This window comes from Uloborus diversus, chromosome 9 (assembly GCF_026930045.1).
Source record: "Uloborus diversus isolate 005 chromosome 9, Udiv.v.3.1, whole genome shotgun sequence".
Classification (NCBI taxonomy): Eukaryota; Metazoa; Arthropoda; class Arachnida; order Araneae; family Uloboridae; genus Uloborus; species Uloborus diversus.
Window position 1 is genome coordinate 126,519,871 of NC_072739.1, and position 21,975 is coordinate 126,541,845.

Consider the following 21,975-nt stretch of genomic DNA (forward strand, 5'->3'; position numbering starts at 1 on the left):
GATTTCCGCCGAATCATCGTAATTGCCAATATTTTTAGCTTTTCTTCTAATTTTAAGAAATCTGCAGAATTTGTGTAAAATTCTATCTTGAGTTGGAAGATATTTGCAAAAAATCTGCAGTTTCTTCAGAAATTTCACAGAAACCTGTAGAATTTCTCCAGAAAATTGGTCTCGAGTTTTCCTCTTACATTTGAATAGAATTGTTTTGCAGCTTATGCATCTGTTCTGCGACATACGTCGCAAATTTAGTAGTATCCTGCTTTGGGGTTGACGACCAGCAACATGCTCCGGGTCCAGCTAGGCTGATCCTAGTCAAATTATCAATCCCCAATGAAGATCAAAAATCCTCTTAGAAATTTCACCCCATTTCAAGATAAGCTGCTTCTGTTAAATTATTACAAATACCACCATTTTGTTCTTATTGTATAGAAAAAAGTTTGTAGGATCAAAACTTTTTGATCTGAATTTCTGGATACCTGGGTGTACTTTTTTTATTTGAAGCAATACAAAAAATACAATATTAGTATGCTATTGGAAATACATGCATCCAGGGTTCATACTCTATTTGGATGAAAAAATTCCATGACTTTTCCAAGACTTTTTCATGACTTCAGTGAAAATTTTCATGACCTCGTTACACGAAGAGAATAGCACTATTTAATCTCAAACTTGGTAATATTTGGAAATGAGCATTAGCAAAACGTCCCACAGCCTCATTGAAGCATACTCGTTGTGGAAAAAATATAAGTGCACACTTAAAACACTAAACTATTCTTATTTGTCTTTATAATATAATTTTAAGTAAAAAGTAAAAATGCAGTGAAGCAAATATGATGATGCTTAAATGTATGATTTTTTTTTTTTAAACAGGCAGAATGATGTTGAATGGGACAAAGGTTGAATGAGTCATCATTAAGTTTCAATAAATTTGCTTCAAAAGTTACCTTTTAGTGTCAACAGTGCCTTTAATCATCCACATAACTTGACAGTATTTTGGTTCATAGTTTAGTTCTTTATGTTTCCAAACCAGATCTTTTTTGAAAAAAAAAAAAAAAAAACATTCAGTAATGAATCAATCTTCTGATTCAAAAGTGTATTTGTTTTGTTTACAAATTTGCATTTTCAAATGCATATAAATTAATAGGTACAGAAATTTCCGAACACGTTTAATTCCCGACATTGAACGTAGCAGCGGGTCGCATGGATTAGTTTTGCGTACCATATGTTGGGCATACTGTTTTAGAGCATACAAATTCCTCTTTTTCTGTATTCTGTCGCCTTACGTAATATCTACATTTTCTAAAACATTCAAAAAATTAAGATAAACTCTGAAAAATTTAATAATAAAGTTCTTACAAGTGATGGAATCGAACTCGCATGCAACTGAATTGCTTTTTTTGAGTGGGCGTGGTAAACTAAGAATGTGAAATTTTGCTACTACAGAATATGAAACATAAGAAGTGTTGAAAATAACAGAAAATTCAAAATAAATGATGTCCAGGCAGTAAAATCACATCGCAAAAAATGGCAAGCGGCTGCGACAGAAATGGATGCAATGAGATTTCAAAACTCAGATTTGATTTTTGGATCGTTCAATTTTCCACTTGTAATAGCTTTTATGTGCTATACTGTTAAATCACTCAAGATTTCTAATGCTCCTTTAGTTACTGTTCCTTTCTCTTTGTCCAGGACATTTTTCCATGACTTGAAATAAATTTCCATGACTTTCAATGAAAATTTCAATTTTTCATGACTTTTCCAGGTCTGAAATTCTGTTATTTTTTTTCCATGACTTTCCAGGATTTCCATGACCCGTATGAACCCTGTGCATCATTGTTTTCTATTTTATGAACTTTATTGTGATTTTCAGAATTCAGTAAAATAAAGTGTCAATTGTAAATGCTAATTGAAAGTATATTATTAAAAACTTGAAAACTTCCATTTTATTGATTCATACAAGAAAAGAAAACGGTAAAACTCTTTTAAAATGTTTTATTTTTTGCTTTAATTTGATGATGTTAGTTCACAAATGATTATGAATGATATATATTTTATTACATGCCAATATATACTATACAAAAATATGAATAAATCTAAGAAAAGAAACAAAGGAAGATAAAACATAACAAATATATAACAAGAAAAAACAACTATTTTTAAAAGATCAATAAATGAAGGAATTGATTGTTTACCAATTCTATTAAAATAGTTTATGATTAGAATTTTATAAATATTTTTTAAGACAGCCATTTAACATGAAACAACATTCAGTAGTTAAAATTCATTTTTTAAAACAAAAGATGAAACAAATGAAATTATACAGGGATACTAATAATACTAATAAAAAGTTCAACAATACATTTTGACTCTTCAAACAAAAATGGCAGTATTGAAAAGAGCTTCACACATTCATACAAATGAGCACAATGCTTTGGATAAAAACATCCAAATAGCTTTTTAAAAATTTTAAATGCAAAATATTATGGCTTTTCATTTAATTTGATTTATTCACACAACAGTACCTAAAATTAAATTAGGAGAAAGCTATCATTAAATTTTTTCCATAATTTGTTTAATATGATAAATGATTATTTTTCATTTACAATTAATTATTTGTCCCTTTCAGAGAAAGGGAAAAATATTTCAACATCCTTTTTTTTTTTTGAATTTTAAATGCAAAATATCATGGCCTTTTATTTGAGAATACTGTATTCATGCATACAAAAGTACCTACAATTAATTACAAGAAAAATATTAAAAACTTTTCAATAATTTGTTTCATTGCTAAACTGATTACCTCTTCATTTATAAATAATTACACTGCTTGGCAAAAAAACTCTTTTAAAATGCTTCCGACACCATTCTCACTGATTCTTATGTAAAATCACCCCCTGAATCAAATAATGACTAGAGTTTTTTCCTGTTATGCCTCACCCTTTGGAAATGGTACCCACAATGTTTTTTTCAGTTTCCAGCAATTTCATAGCCATTATTTTTATTTGCAGGGAAAGGTAGCATTATATAAACAATTAACATTCTTCTGAAGGGATAGAGACCTGCAAAATTCAAAAGCATGAACATTTGGAGCAGGTTAACTGACTCATGAAGGAATTCCCTCCTAAAAGATATTTAAACCATCAAAACCAATCTCTTTTTTCTACGGGCAATTTTTCACTTATTTTTTTGGCATAAAACCAGAGTAAAGAACTTACGCCAATGAGCTTAATCCCTCGTGCCTGGAAAATATATCATGTTCAAAAAAAAAAAAATTGGAAGCATCACATGCTGTGTAGTCGCAGATCCCCACATCACCAGTAAATAACCTTTCTATGTCATTCAAAGTAATATATAATTAAAATTAAAAACAAAATTAGGTATCCTTATAATCTTATGTAAGTTGAATAATACAGGAATTTCCTTTCCTGAAGGATCTGCAATGGGACTCTTGACTATTCAATATGCAATGCATTTTTTTTTACAACGTGAACATTGTTTTAGACACTGAGCTCATAAGAAAGAGTCCTATACTTTGGTTTTTCCGCAAAAATAAGTGAAAAATAGTAAAACACCCCTAGGAACAAAAAGATCAGTTTTGATAGTTTAAATATTATAGGGAGGAATATCACTATGTAATCCCAACTTGCTTTAAACGTTCATTGCTTTTGAACTTAATACCTCACAAGCCTTTCAGAAGAATGCTAACAATGGTTAATGTATTACTTTCTTCCTCTCCAAATAAAAGGAGTGTCTATGAAATTGGCAAAAACTGGAAAAAATTGGTCGGCACCATTTCTAAAAAGTGGGACATCCTGGGGTAAAACGGTGGTCATATTTGGATTCAGAGGGTCATTTTACATAAAAATCAGCAAGAATGGTGTCACAAGCATTTTGAAGTTTTTTTTTTCGCCATGCAGTGTTATTAGTCATTAAAAAATTAATAAATAAATATTTCAATGTCATTTTGCCAAAATTGTGTATTTCCTAGAACAACAGTTTACCCCTTGTTTAAAGAGCACTAAAATATTTTTTCAGACTTCTTCATTGTCGTTACCACATTGCCTGTCCGCCATGATGTTTTGGATTTTTCGCATTGCAAGATCTTCACACCTGAGCTTAGGAGGGACTTCAGCTTCAGTTGCATCTTGAAATATACGCTTCACTGCTTTTTTCTCACCGAGTTTCACAAAATTATTAATGGCTCTTAAATCCTGATGAGTAAATAAATAATTAGTTCACAATAAAAGAAGACATCCATGCACATTTATTAGGTTGAATACAGATTTCAGGGATAACTGTCTAAGACTTTTTTTTGACTTTTCAATAACATTTGGAAACTGACTGATTGTGTATTCATAAGGTTAATAATAAAACAAATAAATAAATAAAAAGGAATAAATAATTTCTAATTATGTCTAGAAGTTGTATATAACAAGCCCCCTCCCCTCGAAAAAAAAAAGGAAAAGGGGGGGGGGTCAACACAATCAATGTTCTCTCTATAGAGCACTCAGAACGTACCAATAATAGATTAATAATTCATTTTTGCAACAAAAAAATATGGTTTTTTTAAAGAATCTCATCTTTTATTTTAAAGTAAATTAGTTCCTAAATAGAAAATAAGAAGCATATTTTGTATTAATTATTTGAAAAGAAAAATTTTAATTTCCCAATTTAATTATTTTCTTACAATGAAGTTCTTAATATACAGTTTGCAGAGCATATATTATTCTTTTTTTTCGTTTTTGAACATCTCTAAGAGCCAATCTCCACTAACGACCATTTTTTTCACGATTGGAGAGGTTTCAATGTCTTTATCATTATATAAGGATAAATAAGATAATCTTGTTATAGAACACACAAACAAGGATTTTGGATTACAAACACAGTGACCTCTCATTTATATGCGACCAAAGGGGACAGCGAAATTTGCGTGCATAAGTGAAAAACCGAAAAATTAGCTTAAATGCAATAAGTTAACATCAGTTATGGAAATACTAATAGTATATTACTAATATTAATTAATATTAATGAATAAATATGCACATCATTTCCATCTATGCATTGTAATTTAATAAAAATGTTAAATTTGAAGCTGTACGTTTTGTCATTTTTTATGCACTGTACAGTATGTAAGTGAATTCCCCAAAACCTAAAAATGTCGCGTGATCAGTGCTATAGTCTATGAGGACGCAAAAGATGCTCGATAGGCTTTGTCAATGCGTAACGCTTGAGCACAACTTTTAGTGAGACCTAAACCTTTTCGTACGGAACCTGTTCTCCCCTCTGAATGTCAATCACAAGACTAATTCCACTCCCTATTGCACCTTTGTGCGAAAAAGAAAGCATTCTTGGAAGTGTTCAAACAATGGAACAAAGGCGTGTGAAGTATTTAAAGAGACAGAACAAGAAGGGTACAAATCCTCCGATAAGCAAAGCGTAAAGAGGCGATTTAACTAAAAACTTGAAATTTTTTTATCGCGCATAAGGGAAAAGTGCATTTTAGGTTTCGCGTATAAATGATTTCCTATATCGCTGGACGGGCCCGTGAGAAAAATGCATATAACAGAAAAAAATATCTTACCTTTCCTGGACTCTGATTGAAACAACATGAAAGAGGCTTTGGTGAAGGTGGGAATGACACATTGTTTGCGGTCAGTGGAGCAATATAGACAGAGTGCTTGTTGGAGACTCTTCGCCACGGTGAAGAAGGATGGGCATTCAACCTCGGTAAAGGAGAAAGTGGAGGAGATTCAATCTGGAATACAAACCATCAATAAAGTTAATAATGCCCCAATGTATTACTTAACTTTTGAAATATGGAATCTTAATAATTTTGGATATTTGGTTTTTAACTCGTTAAGCGCATAGCCGGCATTAGTTGCAAATATATCTACTAATCATGTATTTTTATGTACACAAACTCCAGCGAGTCTACAAAAACGTAACAGTACGTTTCCCATATGCAATGTATTAAGTGCATTGAGGAAACTAAAATGTAGAGGAATACAAATAAATTGAAATTTTAGAGTTAAAAAAATGTTTTTAATAATTAATATTAATGATCATTTTATCAACCAAACTCAGAATTAATGTACTATAACAATAATGCATTATATACAGGCTATAAAAAGAAATATGCATTTTGTTATAAAAGATGAGTATTAACACACTCAGAGAATGCCACAGACAGTATTTGTTCTGTTTAACTTTATCTCGTGGGTGAAATACCAGTTCTGTAACATCTTCCCTACGCATTTAGAAAGTAACTGACCTCTTAATTATGGGTATTTTGTTTTCCTCAAAATTATTCTCCGGACTTTCTCTATTTTCCACAAAAAACTAACAATTCTATGCGCTAATTCTTTTCTAAGACTGGAAATCAAGTTCTTAATGAGCCTGTTTTTATTGCTTAGGCATATTTATGGAAAATTTTCATATGACATTATAGTTTTGCAACTCAAAAATTTCAGTTGCTAAGACATGCTAAAAATGTCCTATACAAAGTCAGTCTCCAGCTACTCCCCTGTAGAAATTTCTTTTATTATTGGCTACCTGAAGGGCAGTAATCATGTCCATGAAACAGCTTCCCACAAGTTGCTTGATTTTACATCTTTAATGAAGAATAATATGTTTTATTTTATTTCCGAATCTAAAAGTAATCAAAAGCAAGAGAAAAAATGCAGTAACATGCATTTGTTTTAACAACATTGTAATTTTTGCGCATTAATGTACAAATCAAAGCCAGAAGGACTAAGGTTAATTATGCTAATTTTACAGGAGAGAGGAAAAACTTTTTATATCGCATGCAAAGGATGGGAGGGTAAAAAATTGAAATGGATTTAAAAAAAAAATTATGTTCACATGGCTCCATGCCATGGGTGCCCATATGCAAAATTTTAAGGGAATGCTCAGATATTTTTCCCATGGTTCAGCAGGATCTTTTCCCAATGGAAACTGATTTCCGTACAGATTAGAGTTATTAAAATTTGACATTTTTAAGAAATTATTCATTTCAAGAGAAAAAATATTTTTACATTTTTGCAAAAAAAAAAAAGCAGCAAGGAAGTCTAATTTTTAAAGGGAGCTTGGGCCCCCCCCACTTGCCTCCCTATATGGGCGCCCATGCTCGATGCAGAATATGCTTCTACATACAATTCATAACAGAAAATTGCAATTTTTGGACTTATGTCAGCCTGGCTCTGAGGTACAGATATATCAAAAGCAGAAATAAGCAATTGCATATGCTCATATGCTTTTGCATATATTCCTGGTTATGCTTATCACCAGTGAATAATGCTGTATTTGCTTTCTTCGTCAAAATTAAAAAAAAAAAAACAACTTGATAATGGAGGTTATAATTTTTGCTAAAACCGACATCAGAAATGTCAAACGCGTTTTGATAAACATATATAAAAAACAAATTTTGTAGTTCACTTTGAAACCAATTCATTGTTGTTGGTATGGCCTTATAAAAATATTGTCTACCTTTAATTGTGTGACATGCTTCTACCTCTTGCTTTGTAGGTAAACACTTATGTATAATCAAAGAACTTTGACTCAACATTTCATTCTTCAATCATCTGAACAAAACTTTTCATTTATTTTGATGGTTGACAGGGCCGGATTAAGGGGGAGGGGGCAGGCGGGGCTACTGCTCCTGGGCCTCCACAACAAAGGGGCCCCCACAGCAAAATGTTTACAAAATATCCTATCTTTCACGGGTCGAAATTATCGGATATATACATGTATATCAAAATATTCGGATATATATCAAAGTATCAGATATTTTCGAAAATATGATGATCTTTTTGAACCCTGATTAAGGGCATCCACACTTTCAAATCCGGCCCTGATGGTTGATAAAATTTTTAAACATTTTGTTAGTAGCTTGAATAGAGCATGTTAATGACCAGCTTTTATTGGTTTGAACATGTGCTTTTCAGAAAGATTCCTTAATCTTTGGTGCTTAAATTTTTCAAAATTTTTATATTTTACACAATATTTTTGAACTTTAACTTTGTTGCAATTGATGCTAAATCACATCTAGTAACTTACTTTTGGAAAACAAATGTTAAGAAATTAAACACTGAATTGAAAACCATGTTAAGATCTCATTATTTTTAATTCCAATTGTAATTTAAAATATCTTCATTAAAATAATAAAGTCAAAAAAATTACTTACGCCATTATTAGTTTGGGAGAACTTGTAAGCAAATTTTTGAATTCTTGGCACATAGACCTATAAAAAATTTGCATAATTAACATTTTTGTAATTCTACTGAAAAAGAGAAAAACTTTGAAAACCAGAATTGAAAAATAAAAATCTAGGTAACAGAAGATTCGCGATAGCCTGGAAAGTAGTTCTATAATAAATATAATGAATGACATGCGCTATATTTTTTGCTCAAGGAAAAAATATACTCATATATTCACTGACATAACTAATTGCAATAAGTACTTTCACATACCGAAGAATGAAGTAGAAAGATACTATATAGAGATAAAAAGAAGTCTTTGTTTTTGTATAAAATGATTTCTAATGCTTGCTTGGGTTATTAAGTGCAAAGTTTACATCATTTTACTCTACATTTAAAAGTATTTGCTATATCACATTTTGTTGTAGCAAATATCTGAGAAACTATCATTTTGTTTAAAAGGCAATTTATATAAACTTTTGCTAATGGCTATTGAAAAGGGACTGAATACCTATTTCTTTATAACAGATCTCATCATACTAATATTCCCTATAACAAGATTTTAGTGTGTTATAAAGTTATAGTCAGTGCTTTAAGTAAGTGCAATGCATGGGAATGCCATTTACATTAATATTTGATTTGTCACTACGATAAATTCATGACATTTGATTGACATATTTACCATAACTACACTCCAATATAATGGGCAATAATCAACTGTCGGTTCGGTGATATTACAATCTGAAATATTTCAGCGTTAAAGAATATTAATAAAATTTTACACAGTAAACTCTTTATGTTACATCTTCAAAGATTATAGTCATTGGTTTATTTAGCAATATAATACTTTATTTCTCTCCCTATAAGTAGAAAACATTTAATATTTGCTTTAATTTCATGGAACTTATTCACACATAAGAAATTACAAAAATGTCAAAACTGAAACACAGTAATAAATAGCTACTATGGTTTAATGAATTACCTTATTATAAAAGTTTATTAGATCACCTCTCTCCTCAAATTCAAAACTGGTCCCAGTACCAGATAATTTGGTGGGAGTAGGAGGTTGACTGCCAGTGTTTTGAGGTCCTGGAAGCGTACTGGAAGAACGAATTGTACTCAAATGCTCAGTTCGCTTAGACTCTGGAGAAAAATTAAAAGAAATAGAGTTGATATTTCGATTTTTTTTTTTAAAATATAAAACGCCCTTGAAAAAAATACATATAATTTTACTGTTCTTCAAAAATATACCTTTGTCTTCTTTATCATTAGTTGTATCCGATTTAGAATTCTCCGAAGGCACAGGAGAACTAGAACCAGATTCATCTTTACTATTGTCACTACTCCCTGAATTTCTACGCTTCTTGTGCGCTTTATTTACTAAAAGCACACTTCGATAAATCTAATGAAAGAACAATATATTTAATAAAATAACACCATAACCACTTAAGTTTTTTTTAACGGACGATAGCAATTAACAGCTAAGAAAATATTTTCTGAGGCTACAAATAAAATAATTGAAAAGTTCTATATTAAATAATTTTACTGGACTATTGTATATTTATAATAATGAAGTGTATATTAATGTGATTAAGGAAAACAATTTGGACAAATTAACATTTTCATCACATTTAACAGCATTTAGTTTCAAAATGTATAAAAAAAGTTTGCAATTTAAAGGCACTACTGATATGCTATTTGGAACAACAAAAAGTAAATGGTAATCATAGATAAAAAACACATACATATGAAGCAGTGAGAAGCAAAGGGATGTAAGTGGACTATTTAAAGTTTCGAGTTAATCTCGTTTTTAAGTTCAGATCCTAGTCAGGCTTTTATTATATTTTTTCTTCTAAATCATGCTGTATAGCAGCACCTACTAGGGCTACTAAGAACTATTTCTTGCTCCAAAGCAGAGGAGAGGTTCTACTGGTTATCTCCAAATTTTCAATTTTGTCACTTACATCCCTTTGCCTCTCACTGCCTCATATGACAGCTGTAGAGCAGATTCTCAAAAATCCAGCTTAATGGTGCAAATGGCTAATCATAATATTGTTGAAACAAGGAGCACCCCAAAAGCACAAAATACACATCATTTATGTAATGTGTAATAATTTCATGGATTTTATTGCTAATTTTTTCTTAAAAAAAAAAAAAAAACTCAGATTATTGGTCTGGATTTTTGTGATCCGCCTTTATGAAAGTCTACTGCATTTAATTTCAAAATAAATAATTGAAAGAAAGAAATGGGAAGAAAAAAATTGTAAAAAATCACACATACAATGTAATTTTTACCCGAACAAATAAAAATGAAATTAAAAAATTGGGAATTATAAGGGAAAGAAAAAGCTCAAAATCAAGATGAAATACTTGGAACTGGAGCTGGGGATATAGTTAAGATAACTATGAATTCTGTAAGTACAGGAAATGAATAGGGCTAAAATGATCCAAAATGGTGACAAATCTCTTACATGACTAGTAGCTTGAGGTTGCAACCTGTAATGCTTCATTATTTCTTGGAAGCTTCTATCTTCTTTTGTAACCTGTAATACAACATCACATTTAATTTTTTTTTTTGAAGATGTTTAAAATTTGATTTTTTTCAGTTTATACTCAAGTGAAATTATCACACATCATAAAATGGCCCTAAAAATAAATACAAGGCTTGTTTTTCTCTTTTTTTTTACAACGATATCACCATACCTAATACAACACCGCCACAAGTCAAAAATTATCGATTTTGAGTTTATTTACATGTTATGCTGCATTTTTATTAGTACTATTAAAATGCAGGACAGCCAAGAGAAAAGCAAAAAAAAAAAAAAAAAACCTGTTTTTTGTGATGTGTCAATGTGTTACTATAAGAATTTAAGCTAAGGTGCATTTTGTTTAAATTGATTTTCCTCGAAAAGTAGTTTTTGCAGATGTGGCAGTGTTTTACTAGATGTGCGATATATGTGTGTGCAAGAATGGTACAGATGACTATCCGTGTTTTGAAAATTATGTGTTTTTACATTTAACAAAAGGTATCCAAATTTAAGAAGCCTTTTTTTGACATAAGCTAGAAAAACAAAACTAAATTTGCATTTCATTTTAAAATTTATATTGAACCAGTGGTACACGTACAGCTTTGACCGTAGTAGAGAATTAAAAGGTCATTTGGTTCGCCTGTATATTTACAAAAAATAGATGATGAATCTCACTAATTTGCTATGTTAATTTGCTCGCCCATGGTCGCATATGGTAGTTTGCTTGTTCACGTTATGGTAACTTGCTAGTTCACGCTTTGGTAATTTGTTTGTTCACGTTGTAATTTGCTTGGTAAAATGTTTTTAAAATTGGAATAGAAAAAGGAACAAAATCGAATTTTTGAAAAATTGCTTCGAGGTGCACACCCTCAATGAAAATCGGATGAACGGTCTAGGCGCTATGTGCGTCACAGACATCTAGACTTTCAGCTTTATTATTAGTAAAGATTTAAAAAAAAAAAAAGTTTGCAAATGGAAAAGTTTTTTCTCTGATGTTGCTTAGGGCACAGTTTGCCAATGGGATATTTTGCAAAAACCCAAGATTGGTGCTCATTAAATTCCCAAGATCTAGTTAAGAAAACTCAATATCAGGTTACTCTTATTTGATAGTTATTTCTTTGAAACAATTTCTTAAGAAAATTTAACGTTTTTTAAATGACAATGCTCAAAAACTACAGCTAATCTCAATAATTTAACGCAATTCACGATTTAGCATATTTTTCTTTCCCCCAGACTAAAATCCCTATTTACTGATGACCTAAATCCCTATTCACCGAAATAACGAATTATTTTAACCAAAAAAAAAATTTTTTTTTTTAAATTTGAGTTACGAAATATTGGATTGTTTTTTAAATGTCACATCCACATCGTCCAAAGCAGAAAAAGACTTTTTTTTGGTATCAGCAATTTTTGACGGGCGAGGGAGAGGGGGCAACCAATGAATAGTGATTTTGATGCTGAAAGCAATAGTGAAACTCCTATTAAAACTCACTTTTTCAAATGCTTTACATGGCCTGGAAACTGAAAACATATCTCATGCAGCAGGATGCAAAAGACAGTATTTTATTCTCTCCATAAAGTCAAAAGAGAAATATTTTGAGTCAAATATCAAGGAAATTGTCCAAACATCTATTATTCACTAGTTTTAAATTTCAAATTAACTAGTGTATAATAAGTCATGGAGTGCTGAATAAAAAGTGTAAAGTTTCTAATTATGGATATTTTTGCACAGTTGCTTATTAGAGTTTTAGATAAGGTAAGTGCATTAAAAAAAAATTATCACACCGATATTACAAATAAACCCGATTTAAGATATAAAAGTCTCAATCCCAATGAATTTGTTAAATCGGGGTCCGAATGTATCTTTATATCATCACCTCAGAGCAATAGTAAGATATCTTATTGTTGCTCTGAGCAGTGTTCGCGCTCAACTATCCGTAACTTGGGTCCCAAGGACCCATTAATGAAATAGATTTGGGTCCTTTGGCGGAAAAAATGAGTCCCTTAAATTTTAAACAGAAAATCTTAGCACATAATTGAATAATATACAACTATTTATACTTAGGGAAAAGAAACAATCCACATAGTTATTTGAAAAAGGTATGAAATAAACTAAATTGGTTAATTTTGCCCTTTTTTTCTGTGATTATCATATGTTCAAATAATACACTTGCAAGATTTAGTTATTTGAGAAAGTATTTAGTCAGTTACAATGAGGTAAACTCAAAATTTACTTTAAAGTTGGATTTTACCATGAAATAAAAAATAAATGCCTTTGATTGATCAAGCAGAAAGCATTCCTTAACCTTTGCTTTCATGAACATTTTTCTATGTGAAAAAAAGCAACTAGCCCCCCCCCCCCCTCCATCAATTATCAATGGCAATTTCATAGAAATAGAAAAAAATCGCAAGCGAATTAACACAACGCAAAAATTGCGATCGCAAAAACGAAAAATTTTCTCACATGAGTATGAAAATTGCTCATTTGCAATCTTAAATTAGAAAATTTGACTTCATTGTGACTCTTTTAAAATATCTGTGTTGGCTTTGGTGTTACTTTTAAAATTTCGCCATTTTCAAAATGGCGCGATCGATTAAGACGTGACTTTTGCAAGTCCAAATAAAAATAGCCCCTCAGAAATAGGTGAATTACTAGAAAATGAACAAGGTTAATGTGCTTTTGTATAAAATTCATATTCATAAGTAATTTAACAAGAAAAATGTTAAGTTCAGAACTTTGTTTTGCGCGACGATTTTTTTTTTCACCCATCCTTTTATTGAGGATGCAAGATAATAATTTTCAAAAGTAACTCTGGTTAGGTGAATGCAAAATAGATAAGCTTTTACTACTCAGTTGTCCTGTATCAATCCTGAAGATTGCATTGAAACCACTCTAACTTTTGATCTTTATTGTTGTTTTCAGGAATTTCCCCAAGATAAAAGTTGAGGGAGAATTTATTCTTAGAATACAGTACAATGGGCTATTTATGAACTTGCAATATTTTGCTCCTTGAGCTCTGCCCAGGAGGTCACTGTAAGCTCCAGTCTTATCACTAAAATTCCATTGACTGGTCAACAGTAGGGGTGTGTTTGAATAGCTGATACAGAGATAGGGTCATTTTAATCCTTTTCTGTTGATTCTCCTGGTCATTGAAGCTTAAAAGCATTTACTAGATAGATCTTCAGCATTTTCTACAATTTTTTTTCTGGTTTTTATCTTTTGGGTGTTCTGGGTCCCTAGGACCCGAATTTTCGCGGAAGTTGCGTCCCTTTCCCGCAAATTTGCGTAAAAAACCCGCTATAGCGCGTAAACGCGAACCCTGTCTGAGGTAACAATTATTAACTTGATTCTACAGCAGATTCTCTCGAATATTTGAGAAACAATAAGTGGCATACAGCTTTGTCCACAATTGTAATAAGTGGTACATTTGAAATGGTAGTTCTTATTTTGAAATATCAACAAATCTATGTTCAAATCTTTAAATATGTCACTAAAATGCTTTTAAATTACACTAATAATTCAGTGCTAATGAAAAATGTTGCCTACTTAAGATTTTAACAGTAAATTTAAACAACCCAACTTACTTTGCATATGACATAAACAGCACACATCAGCAACTGATCTAAATGGCGATCACACATTAGATCTGTATGCTTCATTAAAGAATATTCGAAGCAAGTCCAAATTTTTTGGCGCAATTCATCTTCAAGTATATTTAAGTGATCACACAAATCTTTTAATCGGACTCCAGCAAGATGATATACCTGTAACAAAACAAAACTCAGTTGAAAGCCATATTTTTTCACATAAAGTATTATACTTTGTAATATTTTGTGTCTACAAAGCACATGCGAGTATGTGGTTGTAAAATACATGAGTTCCAAAGTACTGGGGTTGATCACTAGGATGCAGAGTATGGGAGATCCTCCCTCCCTTTCAGTACAAATCTGAGGATGGGGAGACCCACTTGCCACAGCTAGCCATGGCATTTTAAATCTGATGAACCAATTTAATTGGTGTATTGGGATTTTGGCACTAAATAATTTAGCGTAGGTGCAGGGATCGATGGAGTGTCAATGTGGATGGTACTATGTTGAACTATTCATTACAAAGAGCTTGTTACTTTACCACTTTATGCATGATGAAAAGAGTACAGAAATCCCTTTGAGAGTACAGCCCTTTATTTTCATTTAAAAATTTTATTCAAGCAAATGTTGAAAATATTAAAGCAATGACAGGCCATCGGCATGTAAATCACTTCCACTAAAATTTGAAAGGATAACATACCCCTGATTACCTGATCTCTACTTAACCAGCTGTACAAAGTTATAAAGTAATTAAAAAGGAAAAAAAAAAAAAAAAACCAGTAAAAATATGGAAAATTTCATAATTATGTGCTTTAATTACAAAATAAAAAAATATATAAATTAGGGAAATACTTTATTAATGAATTTTATAGTACAGCACTTTTCTAAATTAAACAATTACAACAACTACGATATTAATGAAAAACAGGGCCACTTACAGGGTATGTCAGACAGGTCTGTCATTTAGGGGTGCCAGGAGGGGTGGGGGGCAATTGACACCTATGGCTTTGGGCAATCTATGTATTTTCATTCATGTGAGCATGATTTTAGCAGTTTTTCCACATAATATGAATTGAGAACATACCCTTTGCCCCGCACCCAGAACAATTTTCTGGTGTTAGACAAATCTGAAATTAGGGGCTCTGCCTTAGAATTAGAATGCTGTAGAATGTTTGAGGGTAAGGTTGTGTGTGGGGGGGGGGGGAACCCAAAATAAAACCGACATTGATCTCGCATTTGCTCTTGGTGCCCTGGCAACAATGTGACTTAAAGGAGCAAATGAAAAAGAAGTGCCACTACGCTATGCGAAACAATGGGCATCAGCTTTCTCCACCAAAGCTGTTTTAAAAAATGGCATTATCTTTTTTAAACACACTTCTTAATGTAATGCTAAAAAAATAATTATTTAATTAATAAATGCAACTATTATTACTGTATAATTCCTTAACAGAAGTTTAAAAAGGGCATTTTCATCAATTATATATACAGTCGAACATCCATATATCGAAGTAGCAAATTGCCGGAAAAAAATTCGATATATAGTAATTTCGATATGTAGAAATGATCTTAGTTTATCATAAAAATCTCCTAAAACATTCAAATTAAAGCTAGTTTTGGTCGACTGTAATGCCCTTTCATGTTTTTGGGTGCGTTTACTGTAAATTTCAGTACTTTTACTACGATTTTTGATTTCTCATAATAGCAGGAACTCTGCTTGCGAAAATACTAAATTTGCCAGAAGGGACATTGTTGCACCTTCATACATCTTCCTTCTTCAGCTATTCAACTTGATCCGCAACATTAGGGGATTTTCGTTTTGACAATGTAATCAAGAGAAAAGTAAAAATTCACAATCTACTTAACTTTAATGATTTTCACTGAAGATAAAAAGACTAAAAATGATAATCAACTGACAATATGGATAACTTGAAACTGATTTTACTAAGATTTGAAATAAACTTGAGGGAATTTAAGAAGTCCACCAGAATGGAATAATACCTATCTACCCACCCCTCATATCTAGGTTTCTCGTGAGGTTTCGTAGCAACATTTAGAGTGAACATAATTTCCTCCCCTAACTTTCATTTTTCATAAGACAAACAGTCTAAAGTGGAAAAAAAATCTATGAATGTCTCGAATTTTTTTTCGATATATAGAGATTTTTTCGATGTATAGAAACAACTTTTCTATGTAATAGACATGGAAATTTTCTGGGACTTCGATATATAGAAAATTTCGATACGTAGAACCTCGATATAAGGTCACCCCTTGGGACTTTGAGAATGTGACCTTGTAAGCGGAATGACCTTATAACCGGTTCATAAACTTTTATCAAAAAAAAAACAAATTCTGAAATATGTTTTCAAAACTATATCACTTGATGAAGTTATGTTTTCATTAAGTTCAGTCAATTAAAATTAATGCAATTAGTTAGAAATTAAGAAATTATTTGTTAAACTCAGAAACTTATACAAGTGAGGTAATTTCCAGTGATTTGCTGGTCGAAAATGGACATGTGCTTATGACGGAGAGGTGACACTATGCGGGACCTGCCTTCGAAATTTGTATGCATTGCTACAAGCCATCTACAAAACTCTTTTTACCTGCGTTAAGGGGGGGGGGGGAGAATTTCCCAACTACTCACTCCAGTTATCTTCTCTCTACAGAATTCCAATGTCTTTACATGCCTTTTCCGAGAATTTGAGGGGATAAAGGGTTTTGCCGAAAAGCTTTTCTTACATTCGCTGGGCAGATGACATTTTGTCGATAAAAGATCATGTATTAGAGAAAATTCGAGGAATTGAATCAGTGAAGCATTGAAATCACTCAAAGAAAGTCAGACAAAAATGACCTTATAAGCGATGGCGGTATTTGAGAAATGACTATATATCTGATAATCCATAACACAGAATGCCTATTCAATGAGTTGGGACTTTAGGAAAGTGACCTTATATCGAGGTTTGACTGTAAACCCTTTTATTCATTACTTTAAGCAACATTTTCTTTAATCGGATTAATTTCGTGTCCTTATGAACTGGGAGTCTATTGTAATACAAACTATTTGCTTCAAGCACATCAAGTACAATTACCTTCCTAAAGAATAAAGCCAGAGACCCCACTCTTTTGGGCTTATTCATTGTCTCAGAAGGAGCAAGCTTAAGAAATGTATTGCTGTTAGCTGCCGTCTGTGGAGTAGTTCCTAGGCTTGTTGATGACACTGGAGTCTTTAGGTTGGCAGTAACTGGTGCAGTGATTGGTTGACAGGATTGCGGAGCAGGTGATCTTGTAATTTGAGCAGGCAAGTATGCAATTCCATTTTCGTTGTTTACTTCTAAGATACAAAAATAACAACACTGTAAATATTAGCCTAAAAATATGCACAACTGCATTGAATACCTTTCGAGCAAAATCTACTTTCTTTTATCAGAAAGTTGCGTAGTCAATAATTTTTGAAAGTTTGAATAAAAGGAATTAGAAATATTCACTTTGCATCAAAATCTCCATTATTTTACTAACATTTGGATAATCTCTCCTTCATTTTGGCTTTCTTACTTTTCAGAATGAAAATGTTTCGTTTAATATCTGTATGTTTTTTGTTTCATAAGCAATAAATTACTTGATAGTCATGCTCTTATGTTCTTAATTTCGATATGCTTATTTGTTTAGTCTCTCTCCATGGAGTTTTGTTCATGACACACCATCAGAAGTCTCGTTATTTTGAGAATTAATTCGCTTCAAAATATTGAGAAAAAATAAACCAAGACTTCTCTCTTTCATGTCATACATTAAATAATTAAATGAAGATTTTTTGCATTACTTAATGTAATATTTCTAGAAAATAATTTAATGAATACATCCAGGAGTTCCGTTGACGACTCATGAAACAAGGTCCCACGCAATCATGTTTTTCAAAAAAAAAAAAAAAGGACCAATTTTTGAAATCACAGGTCCCTAATCCATTTAATTTTTTCATTTTAACTAATCCATATTAAGTATGAATGTATTGCCCCAACTATAGTGAGCACAATTTCTTAATAAATATGCAATACATACATAAATGCAATAAAAAACCATTTATTTTACAGATTTAGAACTGTTTCAGTTATGGAAGCTATATCTCCCCTTGCCACGGCAAAGAAAAAAAAGGCAACTAAAAACTAAGCAATAAATATCTACCAATTTATGATATTTTCTGTTTTTACAGAAATGACTGACCACAAAAAACAAGTCCCTTATGGAACTTCCAATTCAAATTGCAACCAAAGAGGTGCACAACTAAACCCTCTACAGATCCTACACACAAAATTTCAACTATCGAGGACATGATTTTTTTTTTTTTTTTAGTTACGCAATATATTCATACAGATGTCATGAGAAAAACTCATGGCAGAGAAAAGTCAAAGAGCTTAAAAAAAAAAAAAAAAAAAAAAAAACCCTATTTAATTAAAGTGTGAATGGTCAAAATCTATTCCTGTTGATTTTTCATTTATTCATGAATACAAAAGTAATTTACAAATACATATTTACTATTGTAGAGTTAATATTCAAACAGATGTTTAGTTAATGTTAATAAAAGAAAAGAAGGCATTTATTTCCAACAGTTTGAGAATGTTTTTTTCTTCAAGTTTTTTGTATTATACAGTCAACCCTCGTTTATCGCGGTTTATTCGTTCCAGACTTTACCGCGATAACTGAATTTCCGCGAAGTAGGATTCTGTATATATTTTTATAATTAGAGTACATAAAACTTACTTACGGCAATTTAAATAGGTTTTTATCATATTTAGAGCCCCCTAGACATAAAACAGCACTCTTAGCCACCATTACATTTGTATTACTTAACATATTGCACAAAATGAGAAAATTAGATATGTTAGACGCAATAGATATCGAATTGTTAATTATTGAGAAATAAACTACACACACACACACACGCAGTTCTTACACACTACTACTAGTCTATGAAAAAACCTCAACTAGTTCGATGATGAATCAATTGCCCATTAGTGACCGATGGAGCCCCCGTTCTTCCCTCTACATTTACGTATACAACTTAAAAAGCTAGTATATCATTGAACACCATTTATAGATGCATTTATCCCCTAGTAATAATACAGTGATTTATACTTCCCAGTTAGTTTAACGGTTAAAATGGCATAGCAATTCCCTACACAGGGTGGTGACAGGAACTGTGAAAAAAAGTTCCCTGACTTTTCCCTGATTAAGTTCACCAAATTTCCCTGATTTACGTTACCAATGATAATGCTTTTCTTTCTTTGCTCTACTTGAAATCCATTGTATGTTTGTATAAAATGCAGTATTTTAAACGTTTTAAGTTGTGTAAAGTTGTTGAACTAAAGATATATTTTGAAAAAATGCTACTTTTTTAAAATAAAATGGCAAAAAAAAAAAGAGAAAAACGAGACTTTTTTTTGTGGGGAGGGGGAGCCTACAAAACAGTATATTAAATTTTTATACATGGAAAGATTATAAAATTTTTTTAAAAAAAGTACTTTACTTCCAGAAACCACTTAGCATAAGAATTTAAAGAAACTATTAAAATTACTCTTCAAACATACGTGTATTTATGATAGAACTAAAAAGTAATTGAAATTATTTTGAACTAAGTTTTCAAACAGTATAATAATTGTTGCAAGAATAACAAGTAATAGTGAAAGAATAGAAGTAATGTAGTTATTCTTATACTAATTGACATATTTATGCAAAACAGATGAAACCATTTGACATCCATTCATAGGGAGCTTTTCTCTAATCAAGAACATAGGTTTTAATGAATGAATACAGCATTTTAGCAATAAAAAAATAAAGACATTTTCTTAAGTACACAAGTTAACTCTATTTCAAATGATTTTAGTATGTAACAAAAAAAAATTTAGATTGCTTTTGTAACAAACAACTTTGAAATGCAAGAAAAAAAAAAAAAAAAAGAAAAAAAAAAGCAATTAGTTAATTTTAAAAAATATATATATATAAAAAAAAAACTTGGTTATAAAATTAAAGAATTACTTAAATCTGAAGAAAAGATAACCTTTATAATCTGCGGTGACAACAAGTAGTATAACGGCAAAAACAAAGTTTTTTTTATTCAAAGTTCAATTTTAGCAATTAAATTAAAAACGCGAAGAAGTAATAACTTTTAATCTTCTATTATTAATTCAAAAACCAAAGATTTCTTCTTGAAATCGTGATTACAGTAGTTAATTACTTCGAGACAATGGAATAAAGGCAAAGGAGCTAAGGCATTAATGAAGGCTTCCTCTTTGCCTGTATGGTTGTTTATTTTAAGTAGCACTGAAAGCGTAAAAGGAAATTTGAAGCTAGGTAAAATAAACAACCTAACAGACACAGAAGCAATTTTAGGAAGTTCATCCTGTGGTTAATAAGTAAGATTCAATACTTTGACGTTGAGGAAAAAAGATGCACAAATATGCGGCAGTGTATAATCGCACCTCATTAATTTTACTTTTTTTTGAGCAGTTAATTGCCGGAAAATGCGTAGGGAATTTAGAGTACTTAATTTTGTAAAGCAAAAAAAAATTTTTTTTTTCTTTATAAAATCAATTTTCCCTGATTTTTTGTTATTTTTTCAAAATTCCCTGATATTTCCCTGATTTTTCCCTGATTAATAAAGTTCCCTGACTTTTCCCTGATCTCCCTGATCTGTCACCACCCTGCTACACTTTCTTCGGCGATTTTATACATCCACTCCCTCAACTAGTACAACTAGCCTATCAGATCTTATACTTAAAAGTTTACCTTACTTAAAAGACAAACTTTGTTATTCTTTTGCAAAAAAAGTTTCTACGAGCGCATAAAAAAGGTTAATTACTATACTTAGGAGGAAAAAAACCCTAGAAAAAACCGCGATGTAGTGAAGCCGCGAAAGTCGAAGCAGCGAGGGACGACTTTAATAGATTCAAAATGCTAAGAATCACATTGCCTGAAGCGCGATTCCACCATAACACATTTGCACTATTTTTTTGTTTCACTTACATGCATTATTTAGTTATTCTTTGTTTTTATAATTAATTTTTAATTTCAAAAAACTGGTACCGGGTGTGATAACTTTTGCTTTCAGTTGTCACAGAAGTTAAGTTTTCTACATCAATAATTAATTACACAGAACTAAGAATAATTATAAAATGGAACTTGATAACTCAACACCACAAGGGAACATGAAAACATATCGATTGATGAGGATGTCAACTTACTGAGGTTCCATTATTTTAATTCCAAAAGAGTTTCTATATCACCTACTTACTAATGTTAACATTCACATTATGAAAATTAATTCCAGTAAATAAATTTCCTTTTGTTTTCCTTTTTTTTCAAAAGTACATAATAAAATCAATAATACTATTTGAATACCTTGTGAGGAATAAAACCATAATTTTTGAAAAGAAGTGAAAAAGCTTTTTGTCAGTCAGGTCTGTTGAAGCACCTCCTGGCACAACATGTGAGCAGCATGTGCAAAACATGTCATGCTGTCTTCTTTGTCTAAAGGACTTCCATTAGGTACATTTATCCTATCCTTTTAGAATTGCATTAACAGCACAGAGCGTACTCCCCTGGATAAAGGATGGAATTCTCTAAAAGAGCTTTTCAGAAAAAGATTGGCTCACCAAGAAACTGCAAGGTAAAATTCT

General features: G+C 31.3%; 1 protein-coding gene across 1 annotated transcript in view; it reads right to left on the minus strand.

The window, feature by feature from the left end:
* Positions 1–2,078: 2,078 nt before the first annotated feature.
* Positions 2,079–21,975, minus strand: part of LOC129229274 (retinoblastoma-like protein 1) — a 59,416-nt gene continuing 39,519 nt past the window's right edge. The window contains exons 17-24 of the mRNA XM_054863546.1: positions 17,398–17,639; positions 14,306–14,485; positions 10,664–10,735; positions 9,444–9,594; positions 9,175–9,335; positions 8,180–8,236; positions 5,579–5,752; positions 2,079–4,208 (exon numbers count right to left, since the gene is read on the minus strand). Coding sequence (XP_054719521.1) covers positions 4,029–4,208; positions 5,579–5,752; positions 8,180–8,236; positions 9,175–9,335; positions 9,444–9,594; positions 10,664–10,735; positions 14,306–14,485; positions 17,398–17,639 — 1,217 coding nt within the window. The 3' untranslated portion in view covers positions 2,079–4,028. The remainder of the gene's footprint in view (positions 4,209–5,578; positions 5,753–8,179; positions 8,237–9,174; positions 9,336–9,443; positions 9,595–10,663; positions 10,736–14,305; positions 14,486–17,397; positions 17,640–21,975) is intronic.